The following is a 19638-nucleotide window of genomic DNA, read 5'->3' on the forward strand; positions in this document are numbered from 1 at the left end:
CGGCCCGGCCGCTCCGGGGACGGGCCGGGGCGGGGCGCGGCAGCAGGAAACGGGGCGGGGACTCGCGGAGGCGTTGGGGAGCGAGGGAGGGCGCGGCCAACTCCCGGAGGGACGGCAGGCCGAGACAGCGGCGCCCGGGTCTGGCGCCGAGACTGAGCCCGCCGGACGGGAGGCGGCCCAGCCGCGGGCTCGGCCTCGGCCCCAGTCCCGCCAGCATGGCCGGCCGGACCGTGCGGGCCGAGACCCGGAGCCGGGCCAAGGATGACATCAAGAAGGTGATGGCGACCATCGAGAAGGTCCGGAGATGGTGAGCGCTGCCCGGGGGCCAGGGATGGGTCCTGGCGGGACCACTCCTCTCCCAAATGCGTCTGCCCTCCCTTCGCCAGCCGTGGCCCCCAGGGGTTAGGTGCGCCCCACAACCCAGCTGCGCCCTGGAGCTCCAGGGCTCTGTCCCCCTTCTGGCTACACCCTAGGGTCTACAAAGCGTGTTCCCAAGCCGTACCCTCATTTATGCCCCGCCCCCTAAAGCTTTGACACTCCTCCCTCAAGTATGCCCAGGATCTTCTTTGCTACGGTTCCCAGCCAGGCCCTCAGCCTTGCTCCCTTGTATACCCCAGGGGTCTGCAGAGCCATGGCCCCAAGCCATGCTCTCTCCCCAGAGGCACCCCTCGGTATGGCCTGCGGTCTGCAGGACTCTCTTTCTCCTTCCAACTATATGCCCCAATAGCAAAACCGCACCACCCCCACTTCGACAGGTCTCCCCAGATGTGTTCAGCTCCTGGGGGGGGGCTCTCTCCTCAGAACTCTGACCCAGTCCCCCCCCACCCTCCCACAGGGAGAAGCGCTGGGTGACTGTGGGCGACACTTCCCTTCGTATCTTCAAGTGGGTGCCAGTGGTGGACCCCCAGGAGGAGGTGAGCAAACTCTCCCACACTAGGCCCTTCATCTGTGCAACCTCAGGCAAGCCCCTCCCAACCCTGGCCTCCCCCTTCAGTCCCACTCTGAGACCTCAAATGTGGCAGCCAAGACAGATGTTAACAATTATTAGCAACTCCACCCCCTTCTCCCTTTTTCTTGCTTCAGACCCCTGAGTTCAAGACCTAAACCACGGTGCCAGCCTCTGTCACCTCATGCAGGGCCTTTTGCTTCTCTGTATCTCAGATTCCTTATTTGTACAGTGTGTGTGTGGGGGGGGCTTTGCAAGCACTAATTGGAAAGCTGTCACTGACCCTTAACCCCTCTAACCCCCAGGAGCGACGGAGGGCAGGTGGCGGGGCAGAGAGATCCCGAGGCCGGGAGCGGCGGGGCAGGGGCGCCAGTCCCCGAGGGGGTGGTCCTCTCATCCTGCTGGATCTCAATGGTATGTAGGGACCCTGGGATTTCGGGGGGTGGTGCAGGCTGGGAAATTGAGGGAGGGGATTGGGACCCTCAGGCCCAACCCTCTCGGCTTTTGCTCCCACAGATGAGAACAGTAACCAGAGTTTCCATTCGGAAGGCTCCCTGCAAAAGGGCACCGAGCCCAGCCCTGGGGGCACCCCCCAGCCCAGCCGCCCTGTGTCACCTGCTGGACCACCAGAAGGGGTCCCCGAGGATGCTCAGCCCCCACGGCTGGGCCAAGAGAGAGGTAGGACCAGGTCACTCCCTGCAGCCCTCTCCTCTGAGTCTTGTCCCCTGCCAGGTTGAAGCCACCAGCTGGTCCATACTACACCTACTCCCCTCCCGTGTTACCCCTCCCGGAAGCCTTCCCTGACTCCTGCAGAAAGTCACTGTCCTACCTCCAGGACTGTCTGTCTCATTCATCTGACTTCTTTGGGTCTTTAGATAACTCATCACCGCCTGAGATTTTCATGTAAATTTTTATTTTTTACTACTCACATTTCTTCCCACCGCTCCCACCTCATGACAGCTTCCTGAACCTTGGGCCCATGTTGGTCTTGTTCATTACTGAATCCTCAGAATAACGTGGGACACATAGAATGTGCTCGATAAATATTTGTTGAGGAGTAAATAATAGTGACACTCCGAGGGGGATGGACAATAACAGCTAAGACTTAACTGAGTTCTGACTGTGGTGCCAGTACCCTGCTGAGCACAGAACATGTTTTATCTCATTTAATCCTCACTATGAGCCTATGGGGGTTATGATCCCATAGGCAGAGGAGAAGCCGAAACCCAGAGAAACAAGTCCCCCAGGTTCACACAGCCAGTGAGTGGGCATGTTGGGCAGAGTTCCTCCTCGGCTCCTCTTTGTCCGTACGGTCCATCCCCTGCCTGGTCAGAACCACCTCCCAAGTGTGTCTACCTTCCTATAAGAGCCGGCTCTTAGCCCCGGCGGCCTCCAGCCTCCTTACGGGTGTCCCCTCCCGCAGTCACCTCGACACAGCTGGCCGAGCAGCTTTTTCTACCGCATGCATTTGGCAGGCTCATTGTCGTGCTTCAGAGCCTTCCATGGTTCCTTATGACCTTTGACTCCTCCCCTGGGCACTTTGGGCCCTTTGCGAACTGCCCCTACTGGTCTTCTTGTTCCTTTCCAAGACCGGGGGCTGTGGGCCGTGTCTGGATTGTGCCGCGCGCTTGTGCACCTTCACTAAGATAAAAACAACGGGGATTTAGTGAGCACTTACTGGGGGCCAGACCCTGTACGAGGGGCTTTGCCTGTATCGTCTCATTTCATCCTCACCACAGTCTCGTGTGGTCATCACTTATCATTCTCCCCACTTTACACATGGGGCAACTGAGGCCCAGAGCAATTAAGTCACTCGCCCAAGGTCAGGATTTGAACCCAGGGATCCAGCCTCAGAATCTCGTACTCACTCAACACATGTTCTGTCTGCCGAAAATGTGCCCCATTTGTTTCCCCAATCGAATCCTCCTTGCCTGTCAAGATCCCACTTCTGTGTCCTTCCTGTGGCTTCTTCCTGGCTGGCAGGCAGGTTCCCAGCTCCCTCCTCAGTGTCTGCCAGCCCGGGCCTGTGCTGCGGGGCACAAAGCAGCCGCTCAGGGAGTATCTGTTAACTTGATGTTCCAGATTCCGGGGGCATAAATGCAGGCAGCACCGATGAACCCCCAATGCTGACCAAGGAGGAGCCCGTTCCGGAGTTGCTGGAGGCTGAGGTGAGAGAGGCCAGAAGGCTGGACTCCCGGGTCTCTGAAGCAGTGGGGGCTCTGGGGCAGCTGAAGGCTGGGGGGCTGCGCTCCTGAGGTCCAGGCAGGAAACATAGACCTCAGGCACAGCGCGGGTCTCAGAGGCTGGCTTCTTGGGACGGAAAACGAAAGGGTGTTTTAAGACAAAGTCCTGTGGGCTGGAACAGGGTGGATTTAAGACCATTAAAAGCCTGAAAAGATCGCGGTGCTCCTCCAAGTATTTTATTTTATTTTATTTTAGTCCTAAACTATCACATGAGCTTAAGAGAGTCAGTCCCCCACAACTTCTGACTTTTGCCACAAGGACTACCTTGATGCATTTTCCAGAAATATCAAGTATCACCTTCTTTCCCCCAAAACGGTGTTGTTGTTGTTTCTGGTGCCCCGCGTGATCTGCCTCCTGGGTCCCCGACCCCGGGCGAGACTCCCAGGTCCAGGAGGGGAGTGGAGTGGAGGCGTTGCCGAAGGCAGAGGCTAGGAGGCTGCACTCCTGGGTTTGGGTGGAGCTCACGCCTGTCCGCCCTTCCTCTCCAGGCCCCTGAAGCTTACCCCGTCTTTGAGCCAGTGCCACCTGTCCCCGAGGCAGCCCAGGGTGACACAGAGGACTCGGAGGGCGCCCCCCCACTCAAGCGCATCTGTCCAAATGTCCCTGACCCCTGAGAAGCCGGCCTGCCTGTCCTGTCGTCCCAAGGGCCCCTTTGGCTTTTTACAAATAAAGACCCTTTTGTAATTTTGTGTCATGTCATTTCCCCGTCAGGGCTGGGGAGGGTCTTTGGAGACAGTTTTGTCTCATGCTCCATTTCTCAGATGGAGTCACTGAGGCTCTAAGGGGACCTTCCTGTAGTCATACCATGAGTCAGACATAGAATGGGAGCTTGAGTCAGGACCCTGCCTCCCCAAACTCCCTCCACCCTGCCCTGTCCCCTTACCTTGGACCCTTCCTGACCTTCAGCCCTCCTCCTCTGGAGATCCCAGGACCCCTCTTCTTCCTGTTCCACCCTCCCCTGGGCCCAGCAATGACCAAAGCTCTGGGCAGCTGGCCCATGATTCCCGTTCATACACAGGAACACAGAGGCCTGGAGGGACTTCGGGGTCTGAGATGACCCAACCCATTCCTTGCCCTCCAGAAGCTACAACATTGTACCCCCTGCCTCTGCTTAGCCATTCCTCCACTGGAACCCCTGCCCACACTTCTGGCTGAGTCTTACTTGCCCTCACCTCAATCCCCACCTCCTCCAGGAAGTCTTCCCTGACCCCTGGCTCAACTGGTTGTCCTTCTTTGGGCTTCCATCACCCGCAGTGCTTCCTCCCCTTTGTCGCGGCATTTATCAGGCTGTTTGGGGTGTCTCATTTGTGTGTGTGTGTGTCCAGTAGGTTTTGGGCTCTTGAGGACTGATCTTGGTCCCCAGCCTTATCTAGCACCACATGGGGCATAGAGCAGTCAAAGCAACTGTTTGCTGAATGAATGAGTAAACGAATGTGCTGAGGCTATCCAGGAAGGCTTCTCTGAGGAGGTGGAATGTGCGATAGGACGCCCAGTGTGGTAGATCCGAAGTCAGAAGTCCTGGTTCAAATCCTGGCTCTGTTACTCACTAGGTGTGCGCCTCTGTGCCTGCCGTTTCCCCTCTCTGAGCCTTAGTTTGTTCATCTGAGCAATGGGGACAATAACTAGGCCTCCTCTGCCCTAGTGATTTGTGGGAACCTTCAGATATTAAAAGGTACCTATACTCCGTGTCTGGCAAAGGGTTAGGGTTAGGTGTATACGCCCTATTTTTATTTTTAACAAAGGTTAAAAGGTTCAGAGGGAACAAACTGGAACTTTAAAGAACTAGTTTAAAATGTAGGGCTGTTCCCTGAGAGCAGCTATCCGTTGTCATCGTTGAGCCGGGGCTGACCAGGGGGGCCACATGTAGAGTGACATGGTGTATTCGTTTCTTCTTGCTGCTGCAACAGATTACCCCAAATGTACCTAGTCACTTACAGAAACCCAAATTCTTTATCTTACAACTCTGGAGACCAGAGGTCCAGACGTAGCCAAAGTCAAGGTATGCGTGGGGCTGGTTCCTCCGAGAGGCTGTAGGGGAGTATCTGTTTCCCAGCCTTTCCCCACATTCCTTGACTTGGGCCCCTCCCTTGCCCCTCCTCTCCCCTCTCCACCTCTCCTCTCCCTTCCCCTCCTCTCCATGTCTTCAGCATGGCTTCTTCCAAATCTCTGGCTCTTCTTCCATCATCACATCTCTGTCTCTGCCTCTCCTGCCTCCCTCTTCGAAGGACCCTGGGACCACACTGGGCCCTCCTGGATGATGCAGGAGACGCTTCCCATCTCAAGACCCTTAGTTTAATCACATCTACAAAATCTTCATTTGCCATGGAAAGTAACAGTCACAGGTTCCGGGGATTAGGTCGTGGGCACGTTCAGAGGGCCATCATTCAGCCTACTACGTGCGGTAATAATCTCAGCGTTTTCTGGGTGCGGATGTCATCTCATCATTCCCCACAGCCAGCCCAGGAGGTGATGTAATGCTCTGTAGGCTGCAGAGTGCCTGGTATGGGTTAGCGGTGGAGTGTTAAAGCCCAGACAACAGGCTCTGGGTTTGAATATCAGCATCTCTATGTGTTTGCTTGTGACCTTGAGCCAAGTGACTCAATCTCTCTGGGCCTGAGTTTTCTCCTCTGTAAACTGGGGGTAATATTAACACCAACCTGGCGAGAGTGTCGTGAGGATTAGATGAGGAAGGATGTGGAGAGAGAGTGTCCTGGGCTTGACACATAGTGAGTGCTTGATAACTGGCACCTGTTTTCCTATTACTCCATTTTACAGGTGAGGATATGGGGCTGGAGGGATAAAGACCAGAGCCTTGCCTGTTGGTGAGACTGGGGAGGAAGAGTCCCTTTCTGAGCACACTTGAAAGGCTAAAGTTGGAGTCACCCCCCATTCCTGTCCCTCTCTTGGTCCCAGACGCCAGCAATCCATCCCCACTCCCAGGCCTTCCCCTCTGGCTCTGTGATCCACTCTGGGACCTGGTTTACAATCCACTCCAGTTGTCACCTTACCATGCCCTCCCTGCCTCCCCCTTTATTGTGCCCTCCCAATGCCCATGCTCTCTTTTTGGAAATTCTTCCACCCCAGGCTCTCAGGCCCTGGCCTCTAGGGCTCCCCCATTCTCTTCTGCTTTGTCACTCTCTCCTTCTCCTGATCCCTTAAATATCTCTTGTCCTGGCCTAGCTCTTCTCTCCATGCACGCTCCCTGCCAGGTCCACCTACTCTTTGAATGAACGGCTCCCAAGTCTGCCTCCAAGTGCTGCACCCTCCCTCTAGACCCTGAGGGCCCCGGGATGCCCAGACCCTCAGCCTCCTCCTCCCCCCAACCTGTTCCTACCGTCGCCTGTACCCAGAAATGGCCCCTCAAACCCCCAGAGTTGGCCGGGATTAGAGCACCCAGAAGTCAGAGTCCTGTGAGCTACCATGTTTCATTGTCTCTCTCCTGAGTACCTCTCCCCTCTGCCCTTTTCTTTAGGGCCCTCCCGTTTGCTAGGTGCCTGCTGGTGGGTTTCCTGCTTCACTCTTGCCCACCCCCAGTCCATTCTCCACCCAGCAGCTGGGCAGTCTCAGATACTGCCCTAGGTGGAAACCCTGCAGTTGTCCTTCCTGGCAGGATGGAGCTGCTGGTTGCCCCTTCCACCCCACCCTGCACTGCTCCCCTGAGAACTGCTTATAATCTCACCACACTGTTTCTCACCTGTGGGGTTTTGCTCATGCTGTTTGCTCAGCCAGGAGTGCCCTCTTACCCTGTCTTCATCTGGGAGGTGCATTCTTTTTTCTTCTAACCTTGGCTTCCCAGTAACTTCTGTTGTCACGCCCCCTGCCTCCTTACGGAACATCAGGGATTGCCTTGTGATGGTCTGTGCTGGCTTCTATCTTTGGCGCCAGACTGCCTGCTCAACGAGGGCAGAATTCCTTTATTCATAGCAACATGTATTTATTGTGCACTTACTGTTTGCTAGGGACTATTCTAGGCCCTGGGAATAAAGCATAAACAAAATGGAAAAAAAATCTTTGCTTTCGTGGAGTTTGCCTTCAATAAATTATATCATCTGTAGGAAGTTGCAAGTATTTTGTAAAAAAAGAGTCAGGGAGATGGGAAAGGAGCAGATTGCAATTTTAAATAGGAAGATCAGAGGCCCTACTGAGGAAACATTTGAAGAAAAGCTTGAAGGAGTGAGGAAGAGAGCCATACAGATATCTCAGGGAAGAGCATTCGAGGCCGGGAGAGTAGCCAGTGCAAAGGCCCTGGGGTGGGGAGTGTGCCTGGAAATGAGATCAGTGAGGCTGGGGCAGAGGGAAGCAGGGAGAAGAGAGAAATGGGAAGTGAGGTCAGGTCACGTAGGGCCTCATCGGCACGGCAGGGACATAATATGTCAATCAAACTTTGAGAATAAAAGAGGATGTATTAATAATTATGCCCAGATAACAGGTGAAACCTGTCATAACCAGAATGTATGGCCATCCTGCTTGGAGGCCATCGTCAGGACTTCGGCTTTTATTCTGGGCTAGATGAAGAGCTATGGAAGGGATCTGAGCAGAGGAGACATGATCAGACTTAGGTCCCCCCCCCAATATTTTATTATAAAAATTTTCAGACATGCAGCAAAATTGGAAGATTATACAGGTGACACCCATATACCCACCACCTAGATTCTATAACATCTTACTGTATCTGTTTATCACATCTCTTCATCCATCCATCCATCCGTCCATCATTCTAGCTTATTTTCTTGATACATTTCAAAATAAGTTGCAGACAATGGGGTACTTCCCTCTAAATACTTCAACATGCTCGTCGTTAACTAGAGTCCATTATTTACTTACAGGTTTGTCTTTCTTTTCCCTTAAAACAAAATATCCACATAGTGAAATGCACAGGTATTAATTGTATGATTCGTTGAGTTTCAGCAAATGCGCACATCTGCATAATGCAACCTTTTATCAAATACATCATTATCCCCCCTGGAAAGTTGCCTCGTTGCCCCTTCCCCTCCACCCCCCACCCCCAACTCCCCAGAGGCAATCACTGTTCTGGTTTTGTTTTGATTAGGTTAACCTGTTCTAGAACTTTATATGCGTGGAATTATACAGTATGTACTTCTTTGCATCTGCTTTCTTTCACTCAGCATAATGTTTTTGAGAGTTGTCTGTACTGTTGCTTGGATCAATGGTGTGCGTCTGTCTATTGCCAGCTTCTAGTCCATAGACTTGGCTTTGACTAGGAACGCTCTGCCGGATGGAGAACAGATAGGTCCAAGTCCTCTCCCTGTTTCTAGCTCCCTGCACAAGCCTGTCGAGCCTGGGGATCAGAGCTCTGGATGAGTGTACCTTAGGAAGACAGAGAGCTCGTTCCCCCAGGACCTTTCTAGAATGTAGTCAGCCTATGACTTCAGTCCCGCAGAAATCTGGGGAGACACAACTATTTCAGGGGCAGGATGTAGGGTGACCAAGTATTCTGGTTTGCCCAGGACTTTCCCAGTTTTAGCATTTCGAGTCCTGCTCCTGGGAAACCCTGGGAAAACTGGTATGGGTGGTTGCCTGGGCGGGATCCCACCACTGCCCCTAAGGCCCCAGGCCCTTTCTCAGCCCAGACTACACTTACATTCCCTTACTCCTAAGGATTGATTCTCTGTAAACTCTTAACTGATCTGCTTCTTCCCTGCTCTAAAACTTCCCGTGGCTCCCCATGGCTTTGCCTGGCAACCCAAAAGATGTACTGAACCTACGGCAGTGGTTCTCAAACTTTGCTGCACAATGGAACCACCTGGGGAATTCTGATGCCTGGCTTCTACCCCAGACATTGTCACTGGTATAGGATGTGACTTGGGCATTAGGGGTTTTAAAAGCTCCACAGATGATGCTGATACGCTCCAAAGTTTGGGAACCACTGGCCTATGGCTATGATTTGCTTGGTTATGTTGCCAACGTTTTAAGTGAAAAGATTTCATATAAAAATCTTGACTGCTAGCTACCTTTTTTTTTTTTTTAAAGATTTATTTTAGAGAGAGAGTGAGCACTTGTGCACTCACGAGGCGGGGGAGGGATAGAGAGAATCCCAAGCAGACTCCCCACTAAGCACAGAGCCTCACATGGGGTTGCGTCTCACAACCCATGTGATCATGACCCAAGCCGAAATCATCAAACACTCAACCGACTGAGCCATCCAGGTGCCCCAGCTCGTAGCTACCTTTGACAAAGCAGAAGGTCTGAGACCCTGAGGGCTTCCAAGTATGGTAATCACAGGGGGTGTGGAGCACTGGCTGCTTATGGAGACAAAGCATGTGTTCTCTGGTCACCACAATCCCCACCACTCCCTAGTGCTTACTCTGCTCGTTTCTGTTCATGTGCGTGGCCTACAGGCTGAGGTCTCAGCTCTGCAGCCTCTTCACTAACTGTTCCATGCACTCATCTCCCTTCCTGCCCTCCAGCCCCGTGGGCCTCAGGTGCCCTTTCTACACCTGCTTTTGCGAGGCAGTTCTCACCAAACTCCTTCTCAAGGCAGGCAAGGCCTTGCTCAGTTTGGCCACTGCCACTTCTCTCCCCCCTCTTTCCCAAGTTCATCTAACACAGCACTTCTGACACACCGAGGCTGATCAGGCTAGTTCCCGTGCCAAAAGTTGTTGCTCCCTCTGCCTGGGGAACTCTTCCCTTCCTCTCTTCTTTCTTTCTTCCTGGCCTTGGCTTAGATTTCACCTCCTTCAGGAAGCTTCCCTGACCCTCAAACTGGGTGAGTTCACTGAGTAGTCACTGCACTTCCTCTTTTGCTTGACATCTCACTTCCCTTGCTAGAATAAGGCTACGCTGTTCATCTCTGTCCTCCTAGGGTCTAGGTAAATCGTGTAGTGCCTAGTAAATAGTAGGTATTCATCAATGACGAATATAAGAAGGAAAGGAAGCACATCTCCTTTTCTGGCAAAATTCTTCTCTTGTGGTTGCATTTCTATTGTAGTGTTCAACTCTGTGCTCATGGAGACCCAAACCTCACTAAGTTCAGGTCTGTCTCACAGTGAGTCCAGTGGGTCCCCGAAACCAATTTTGCAGTTGTTTCCCCAGTGTCAGGATGCGTGATTGGAAAAGGCATACTCAGCGACGGGCAGAACCCACACATCAGTTGACTGGGTCTCCCCACCTCTGTGAAGGCAGGGCTGTGTCTGGTTGGCGACCCAGGGCCCCATACGGGGCAAGCATAAAGGTAGAGGGTAATAACTTACCTTCCATTCCCTTACATTTGTTGATTGATTTTCAGTTGGCAGTGGCCTTTCTGCCAGTCCCCTCCTTTGTTCCTCCAATCAGCTCTGAGAGGCAGCTGTGGTGTAGTGAATGGTCAGGGTAGGACAGGAATGGAGGTTTTTCAGATTCAACTGATTTGTATTAACTTGTGTCATCTCGGGCAAGTCACTTCCCCACAGGGACTTCACTTGCCTCATCCGAAACATGGTGCCAATCATCTTTTCCTCATCGTTGGGGTCAAACATCTTTAAACATGTCAGGAACAGTGGGAACCAAGAGCAGAGCACCCGAGAAGCTGTATGTAAACCACATTTTCGTAAAGTAATAGTTATTTCCAACCTTCAATTTTTAGAAGCACCGGTAGGATTGCAGGCACTCTAGGAAATTAGGAAATGCAGTGCCAAAGAAAAGGAAAAGTCCGTGGTAGTCTGTAATAACCGCAGTTTAGATTTTAATGTATATATTTTTAAGATACAGGGAGGGAGGCTAAGAGGCGGTTGGGGAGAATGAGAACAGCCCCAAATGGGGCGCCTGGGCTCTGGTTCAGCTGCTGTGTGACTTCAGTGGCCTCGTCTGTAGAATGGGACCCCCAGGTCCTCTCCCCCGACAGCCTTTTGTGAAGCTCGGAGGAAACAAAGGAGGGACGCTTGCCGCCGAAACGGCCGAGCGCGGGCGAACGCGCCGCGGCGTCGCAGGGGTTAAGGGCACCGAGCGCCGCGCTCGCGTCCTAGAGCGGCCGCCGGCGGACTTCCGGCGCGGGGTGCGGGGGGGCTCCCGGCCCGCGCGCCGCCGCTTCTGGTAGGGCGGGGGGCGGCTGGACGGCGTGCCCGGCTGGTCGCGGTTTCTCCGTGGGCCGCCCGCGCCTGCGTGGAGGACTGTGCCTCCGAGGCTCGGCCTGCGCTGCGGCGACATCCCGGGGTCATCTAGGCCGGGTCCCCGCCGACGCGTCCCGTTCCCCCCCCAGCCCCCCCGGGTTCCGGACTAGCAGTGTTCGATCGCGGGAGGCGTTTGAGCCCCTCTGGGCCTTGGTTTCCCCTGCTGTCACGCGGGGCCTTGAGGATCCCGGGACTGGCCGAGGACGGTCGGGTTCTTCAAATTATTTGCACCCTGGAATCCACTGTATCCCCATTGCACAGTCAAGGAAACTGAGACCCAGGAGCTCGAAGTTCCTGTGGAATAGCAAAGGCAGGCTTTCCCACCGGCTTATCGAGTCAGGACACAGGCCGAGCTCCAGGCCGTAGCTCTTGATTTCCAGCGCGGCTGCCACTGCAGCCGCCGCAGGGGGAGTCTAAGGACGTCTCCGCGTGCCAGGAGCCCTACCTGAGTGTCTCATCCTTACTACAACTTCTTGAGGCACGAGCTGTTACCCACATTTACAAGTTAAAAAAAAAAAAAAAAGAGTGAGACTCAGAGCGATTTTCTCGAGGGTCACGGTGCAGGTCAGTGGCTGAATAGCGAGATTAGAAACTCAGGTTTGTCTCCCTTGACTGGCAGATCTGTTTTGGGGAATAGTAGTTAGTACCGAGCGCTTACGACTGAATCCTTTGACAAAGGGTCAAAGCTGAGAGATGATGCGGGTGGGAGGGAGTGTCACAGAGCTGGCTACATGAACTAATAGTGGTCTTGGGTCAGGTGTCTTTGCATCCCTCTGCATCATTTTCCTCAAGGTGAAAGAATCAGATGGAACACCTCTCTCTAGTAACAGCTTTATTAAGATAAGGTTCACATACCATACAGTTCACCCATTTATTTATTTGTTTGTTTATTTTTCTTTTAATTACAAACCCTTGTGTCCAGGGCTTTCAATAGATCGCAGCAGAGAGCTGCTCTGCTATGTTGGAAACCCCGACCTCACCCATTTAAAATGTACAGTTCAGTGATTCTTAGTATATTCATAGAGTTGTGCAACTATCACTCCAGTCAACTCTAGAACATTTTTATCACCCCCCCCGTCCCCCAGCCCTAAATTATCACTGATCTACTTTCTGTCTCTATTCTGCCTATTACGGACATTTCCTATAAGGCCATATATGGCCTTTTGGGACTGAGATAATCTTTTTGAAACCAAGTCCCGGCCTTAGCTCAGAGCTTTGGCCTGTGACCGTACCCAGCTAGAACTGAATAGCATTGTTTTGATTTTGTTGTATTTATTTTTACCACTCTAGGGTGAATGATAGGTATTTCCTGTTTGTGATAGTGCTATAAAATTTCCTTCTTGAATAAGTTTGTTTCCATAAAAGAGTTGACATTTTTAAAGGACAAGATTAAATAAATAGTGATAGAGGCAGTATGCAAGTTATGTCCAAAAGATGGGAAGCTAGGACATGAATGAAGTTTGGAAAACACTAGATTGTCTGACTGGAGGTTCTCCAGGACATGGTTTGAAAACCATCCCACTGAAACGTTGGGTGGCTCAGTCGGTTAAGCATCTACCTTTGGCTCAGGTCAGGGTCCTGGGATCGAGTCCCGCATCGGGCTCCCTGCTCAGTGGGGAGTCTGCTTCTCCCTCTCCCTCTGCCCCTCCCTCTAATTCCAAAAACCACCTAGTTACCAAATCTGGACCTAAAACGGGGAGTGAGGAATGGACGAGCAGACTTGAGGGAGGATTCTAGCCAACATACCAAAACCTGTGGGGACCAGGCTGGTTACCTTGTTTTTGGTATCCCAACAAATATTCACATTATTTCTATAAAATAACTTAATTGGTGACTTTAAACAGAAATCCCATTTCAGTCACTGTTGGGGCTTTCTTCTTCTCTTAAGCGCACGCCAGAATCCAGGAGGTGTTGCCTCGATAACGAGGGGGTGTGTGTGTGTGTGTGTGTGTGTGTGTGTGTGTGTGTGTGCGCGCGCGCACATGCGTGTCTGTCTGTGCTTGACCACGTGTGTATGTTGGTGCTGGGGAGACTCTAATCTCTGGTCCATCTTGATTGCTGGTTGGTAATCACCATCCAAGCCCAGTGTTCCCTTCAAGTTCATGGCTTCTGCCCTATGTCCTGCGTGGGGCACCGGAATCTCTGGGCCGGCTGAGACTCCCTGTATGTAAGGTCCATGTTTTCTGGAACATCAGGCAGCCACCTGCTCTCAAGACTGGCTACTTTCTACAGCACAGCCATGGGGGCATGGACTAGGACTCCCTCTTGTCTCTTCCGGGCCAGGGACCTTCACCAAAACCCTCTGCCTCCCCCCTGAAGCCCTTCTTATTCCACTTGCTATTTTTTCACTCTGGGTTTCAATAGCACATTAAACTCACAGCCCATTTCCAATAAAACTTGTTTCCTTTCCTTCAAGGGCAGAGAGAGCTTAATTTTTAAACTTTAACTTAAGCAAAAAGTAGCAAGTAGAAGACAAAACAACCAAATCCCGCCACACTGTTGGCAACACCTTTGCAATTCAATCCTCTCATCTCATAGCTGTGCAAGTCAACTTGGACCCAAACTCGTTAACGACACCTGTCCTCCGTCAAAGGCAATCAAAGGTCCGTCTGTTGTCACTCAGCCTGAGTGAGTCTCAGCCCTAACTCCAAACAACTTAGATCTAAGAGTCATTTTTGACCATTATAAAGCAAAATAAATAACTTTGATCCAGGTAATATTCTAAGACCTCTGTGTGCAGAATCTCACAAAAATTATTTCAACAACTCTGTGAGGTAAGTACTATGATTGTGTCCATTTTACAGATGGGAAAACTGAGGCATGGAGAAGCGAAGTCTCTTGTCCAAGGCACCGCAGTTAGTAAATAGTAAAAGGCAGATTTCAGTCCACATAGTCTGACTTCAAAGTGTGCGCTCTCAAACAAGAGCACATACTCTGAAATCAGACTACTTCCTCCCTCATTTACAGCAATATTTTAGTATTCCAGAACTGGGGAGGACTCTAAGACCTGGATCTCTCACACCCTAACCTTTCTCCCTCCGCAGCTCCTGCCTCTCTGGGCACGAGTTAACTAAAGGTGTTCTCCCTGCCCCCAAAGTGCCAACCCAAGTCACTGTAGTGTGTCCACACTGGGCTAGGCAAACGTAAAATTTCTCTGTTCTTTGGTACAGCCCAGCGAGGAATTATCCCCATTTTACAGACAAGACCACAGGTTAAGGAAGGTCAAGGGACTTGCCCAGGATCCCACAGCTAGTGGATGCAGCAACGGGATTGGAACCTGGATGCCCATTTCTGAGTCTTCCCGCTCTGCTAACGCGTTACTGACCTTGCAGAGCTGAGAGGCACATAAGTGGGTTCCTGGGAGGTGATGACTACCTGTGGCTCCGGAGAGAGTCTCTCACCCTGTCTGGCTCCATTTCCTTATTTGCAAAATCTTTTTTTTACCTTCCTCTTGTTTCTTAACTTCCTAATGAAAGTTGGGATAAGTTTTTTGTTTTGTGTTTTAAGGGTTTTACTTCTTTGGAGAGAGAGAGCACACACATGCAAGTGGTGGGGAGGGGAGGGACAAACAGACTCAGCACAGTGTTCAGTAGAGCCCGATGCAGGGGCTCACTCTCGCGACCCTGAGATCACGACCTGAGCTGAAGTCAAGATTCAGTTGCCCAACCGACTGAGCCACCCAGGTGCCCCCGTTTTGTTTTGTTTTCAATTTCAAAATTAGACTCAAAGATTAAAGAGGGCATTCTCATAAAGGAGTTCCTTTTTCAGGGGGTCATACAGTCTGCTCTAAGGAGACATTTTCTGCCTGGGGTTCTAGAAGAGCAATTGGACTGGGGAGTTGGGAGTTTGGGGAGAAGATGGGGACTCTTGAGCGTGTGTAGGGAACAAGGACATGATGATGACAGTGCTTCTATATACTGGGTCTTAATATCGTGCCAGGCCATGGGCTAAGTCCTACGTATATATGCGTGTGTGTGTGTGTGTATAATGTGCATGCATACACACGCGCACATATGCTAGAGGTCATGTTTTTATCCGCCGCTCTACTCTAGATCTTTATTTTATTATTTTTTTTAAAGATTTTATTTATTTATTCAACAGAGATAGAGACAGCCAGTGAGAGAGGGAACACAAGCAGGGGGTGGGAGAGGAAGAAGCAGGCTCATAGCAGAGGAGCCTGATGTGGGGCTCGATCCCATAACGCCAGGATCACACCCTGAGCCGAAGGCAGACGCTTAACCGCTGTGCCACCCAGGCGCCCCTATTTTATTATTTTTTAAAAGATTTTATTTATTTATTTGACAGAGATAGAGACAGCACAAGCAGGGGAAGCTGCAAGCAGAGGGAGAGGGAGAAGCAGACTCCCTGTGGAGCAGGGAGCCTGACTTGGGGCTTGATCCAGGACTCTAGAATCATCACCTGAGCCTAAGGCAGTTGCTTCACCAACTGAGCCACCCAGGTGCCCCTCCTCTAGATTTTTAGATGGGAGTTTTGTTGCGATTGCTTCATCCTACCTCCTAATTTAGGGGCGAGGCATCATTTCTGCTCACTCCTTCAACGGTCATGGCAGTTCTGTTCTCCGCCAGTCCCCATGGCAGGCTCTTAGAAAAGATAGAAAAGCTAGCGAAAGGAATCACTAGGTGGTTATGACTCTAGTGTTACTCTTATTTTTGCTTATCTGTATTTCTTAACTTTTACAAGGCACTACCTTTATGATAAAGGTTAGTTCCCTTCCCTCATAGAATGCCTCTACTCATTACAGTACTTATTCTCCAGTTTAAATGATTACATGCCCCACAACCCCCATAGTGGGAGAGGTTCCAGATGAAGTAGTTAAGACCTTGCATTAGAGGGCTGTCCCTGTAATTCAGGTGGCCGCCACATCTGCCGTTCCTTCTTTTTTTTTTTTTTAAAGATTTTATTTATTTATTCGACAGAGATAGAGACAGCCAGCGAGAGAGGGAACACAAGCAGGGGGAGTGGGAGAGGAAGAAGCAGGCTCATAGCAGAGGAGCCTGATGTGGGGCTCGATCCCATAACGCCGGGATCACGCCCTGAGCCGAAGGCAGACGCTTAACCGCTGTGCCACCCAGGCGCCCCTATTTTATTATTTTTTAAAAGATTTTATTTATTTATTTGACAGAGAGAGAGAGAGCACAAGCAGGGGAAGCTGCAAGCAGAGGGAGAGGGAGAAGCAGACTCCCTGTGGAGCAGGGAGCCTGACTTGGGGCTTGATCCAGGACTCTAGAATCATCACCTGAGCCTAAGGCAGTTGCTTCACCAACTGAGCCACCCAGGTGCCCCTCCTCTAGATTTTTAGATGGGAGTTTTGTTGCGATTGCTTCATCCTACCTCCTAATTTAGGGGCGAGGCATCATTTCTGCTCACTCCTTCAACGGTCATGGCAGTTCTGTTCTCCGCCAGTCCCCATGGCAGGCTCTTAGAAAAGATAGAAAAGCTAGCGAAAGGAATCACTAGGTGGTTATGACTCTAGTGTTACTCTTATTTTTGCTTATCTGTATTTCTTAACTTTTACAAGGCACTACCTTTATGATAAAGGTTAGTTCCCTTCCCTCATAGAATGCCTCTACTCATTACAGTACTTATTCTCCAGTTTAAATGATTACATGCCCCACAACCCCCATAGTGGGAGAGGTTCCAGATGAAGTAGTTAAGACCTTGCATTAGAGGGCTGTCCCTGTAATTCAGGTGGCCGCCACATCTGCCGTTCCTTCTTTTTTTTTTTTTTAAAGATTTTATTTATTTATTCGACAGAGATAGAGACAGCCAGCGAGAGAGGGAACACAAGCAGGGGGAGTGGGAGAGGAAGAAGCAGGCTCATAGCGGAGGAGCCTGATGTGGGGCTCGATCCCAGAACGCCGGGATCACGCCCTGAGCCGAAGGCAGACGCTTAACCACTGTGCCACCCAGGCGCCCCTACCGTTCCTTCTGAGTAAAGGACACTCCACTTTTCTCTCAAATCCCTCATAGGCCTAGGGATTGGCATCTGAACCCGACTTTCCGTAGCAGGGAATCTCCACAGGGTGGTCCTGGGCCTGAGCGCTAGGAAAGTTACGAGGACAGACTTGCTCGTCGTAGCTTCTGAGGATGCTAGAGGCACACAGGGAGCCGGGCCAAAGGATGCTGACTGGTCATCTTGTAACTCTCTAGGCAGCCCACCCAACAAGTATCCTGCCCAGAATGATAGTGGATTCCTCTGGGTGGCCTGGTGACCTGGCGAAGTGTCTGGACTTGGAAATGCTACCTACCCAGCTGATCAGCTAATGTCGTGGGAAGTTTGAAAACCAGACCCAGAAAAAGGGGACTGAAACAGGGGGCACCATGAGAACCCATATCAGGAGTCCGGGGAGGGTCACCGTTCTGGGAATGAATGTGTCCCTTCTAAGTTGGAACAAGGATGTTCTAGGGACCCCATGATTTCCGTGGGTCTCTTGGGGCATGACCATATCCCAGGTGTCCGTAACACTCTGCCATGAGCGCTCTGCAGCTAGATGGGATACATAAACCTATGAAAAAATCCTTTTTTCCCCCTGAAAGTCAGTGAATAGGCAATAAGTGACACTTTAAATAATGTGAAACTACTTCCTCTATTAAGGGGTGTTCTGCATACCCTTCCTTAATTTCTTGAAATGTCTTGGGATCCATTCTTTCCATAGTTTATTTTTGGAAAGGTAACATGCTCTCTAAGAGGGATATTCTATGAGATGTTTGCTGTCTTTTTAATTTTACAGCATCAAGTCCCAAGGTCATGACAAAGAATGACTTAATATTTGTATATACTGGATCTGAAATATTTACAGTTGCCTAAAAGTTGAACAGTAAACCCACATATTTAAGAATTTTGTGTAAGTAGACTTCGTGATTGGGAAAGGATTATACTCCTGAACAATGCCTAGCTAAATATTTTGTTCAATTTATAATTACAGTTACAAATCCAATTAAAATAATTAAAGTTACAGACTCAGAGAGGGAAAGCAATAGGCTCAGAGTCACACAGCAAGTTCACGTAAAGCTAGAACTACCACTTTGGTCCCTTATCTTCAATCTCAGTGCTTTCTCCACTCGTTCTCTCCCCATGACTGCTGCCTCACAAAGCTATGGCCATGAGAAAACTGTAGGTTGATTAATTAATTAATTAATTTTTTAAAAAGATTTTATTTATTTATTTGAGAGAGAGGGAGAGAGAACAGACGGAGAGTAAGAGGGAGAAGCGGACTCTCCACTGAGCAGAGAGCCCGACGCGGAACTCGATCCCAGGACTCTGGGATCATGACCCGAGCCAAAGGCAGACGCTCAACCGACTGAGCCACCCAGGCACCCCAACTGTAGATTAATTTAAAAGTGATGCTGAGAAGACAAGGAAGGTGAAGCACAAGTTGTAACAGGAAGGCAAAAATTTTTTAGAAGATTTATTTATTTATTTTAGAGAGAGAGAGCAGTGCTGGTGGGGTGGAGCCCCACACGGGGCTTGATCTCAGGACCCTGAGATCAGGACCTGAGCTGAAACCAAGAGTCAGACGCTCGACCTACTGAGCCACCAGGTGCCCCGGGAAGGCAAATTTTTTTTTTTGTTATGGTATTAGTATTTTACTGTTGTAACAAATTACTACAGATTTAGTGCCTTAAAACAACACATTTATGAACTTATAATTCTATAGGTCAGAAGTTACGATTCTATAGGTCTCACTGGGCTAAAATCAAGATGCGGGCAAAGCTGTGTTCCTTCTGAGGATCTAGGGGACAATCCACTCCCTGGCCTTTTCCAGTTTCCAGAAGCCACCCACGGTCCTTGGCTCATGGTCCCCTTTGCCCAACTTTAGAGCAGCAGTGTCACTTCTCTGTGACCCTTCTTCCACTGTCACTTCTCGCCCTGTCCACAGCCAGAAAAGGTTCTCTGATTTTAAGGACGCTTGTGATTACACTGGGCCATCTGGATAATCCAGGATAATCTCCGCATCTCAAGGTCTTTAACCTTAATCACATCTGCAAAGTCCCTTCTGCCATGTGAAGTGACAGTCCGTTCTGAGGTTTGGGGCATGGGCATTTTAGGAATTAGAGCAAGGGCGATTATTCTGCCGATCGCAGCTATGAAATACCATCCAGGTGCATAAACATTCATAGGGAAATAGACATTTTAACATCATATTATTGAAATATTATTAAAATACCCTAGCCACCCTCGTCCAAACCAAGAAATAAGCATTGCCAGGATCTCCGCAAACCCCCCACTTAATGTTTTCTGTTTGCATTTGCCTGAAATTTCTTTATCCATCTACTTATTTGACATGTTTTTTCACTTTTGTTTTATGTGTGTTTCTTATA

At 50.5% G+C, this 19638-nt stretch overlaps 1 protein-coding gene and 1 long non-coding RNA gene across 3 annotated transcripts; one reads left to right on the plus strand and one right to left on the minus strand.

Annotated features, from left to right (window-relative positions):
- The first annotated feature begins 34 nt into the window (after positions 1-34).
- Positions 35-3874, plus strand: BCL7C (BAF chromatin remodeling complex subunit BCL7C). The gene is made up of 6 exons (XM_002924782.4): positions 35-307; positions 836-914; positions 1252-1360; positions 1463-1624; positions 3029-3114; positions 3679-3874. Exons 1-6 carry the CDS (start codon positions 216-218, stop codon positions 3802-3804), a joined length of 654 nt encoding a protein of 217 aa, XP_002924828.4. The 5' UTR covers positions 35-215; the 3' UTR covers positions 3805-3874.
- Positions 2408-10713, minus strand: LOC117804143. 2 transcript variants are annotated; one of them, XR_004628403.1, is made up of 3 exons: positions 10402-10713; positions 6885-8033; positions 2408-3302 (listed from the first exon to the last, which is right to left on the minus strand). It is a non-coding gene; the product is annotated as an uncharacterized LOC117804143 (long non-coding RNA). The 2 variants fall into 2 exon arrangements; XR_004628402.1 differs by lacking the exon at positions 10402-10713 and having other exon boundaries at positions 6885-7164; positions 7858-8183.
- Between the last annotated feature and the right edge of the window lie 8925 nt (positions 10714-19638).

The sequence above is a fragment of the Ailuropoda melanoleuca genome, chromosome 10, assembly GCF_002007445.2.
Source record: "Ailuropoda melanoleuca isolate Jingjing chromosome 10, ASM200744v2, whole genome shotgun sequence".
NCBI lineage: Eukaryota > Metazoa > Chordata > Mammalia > Carnivora > Ursidae > Ailuropoda > Ailuropoda melanoleuca.

Excerpts from the sequence above, each read along its gene's own strand:
- BCL7C (XM_002924782.4), top strand. The coding sequence starts at position 216 with ATGGCCGGCCGGACCGTGCGGGCCGAGACCCGGAGCCGGGCCAAGGAT. Across the intron at positions 1,361-1,462 it reads CATCCTGCTGGATCTCAATG|ATGAGAACAGTAACCAGAGT; the intron begins GTATGTAGGGAC and ends TTGCTCCCACAG. Across the intron at positions 1,625-3,028 it reads ACGGCTGGGCCAAGAGAGAG|ATTCCGGGGGCATAAATGCA; the intron begins GTAGGACCAGGT and ends TTGATGTTCCAG.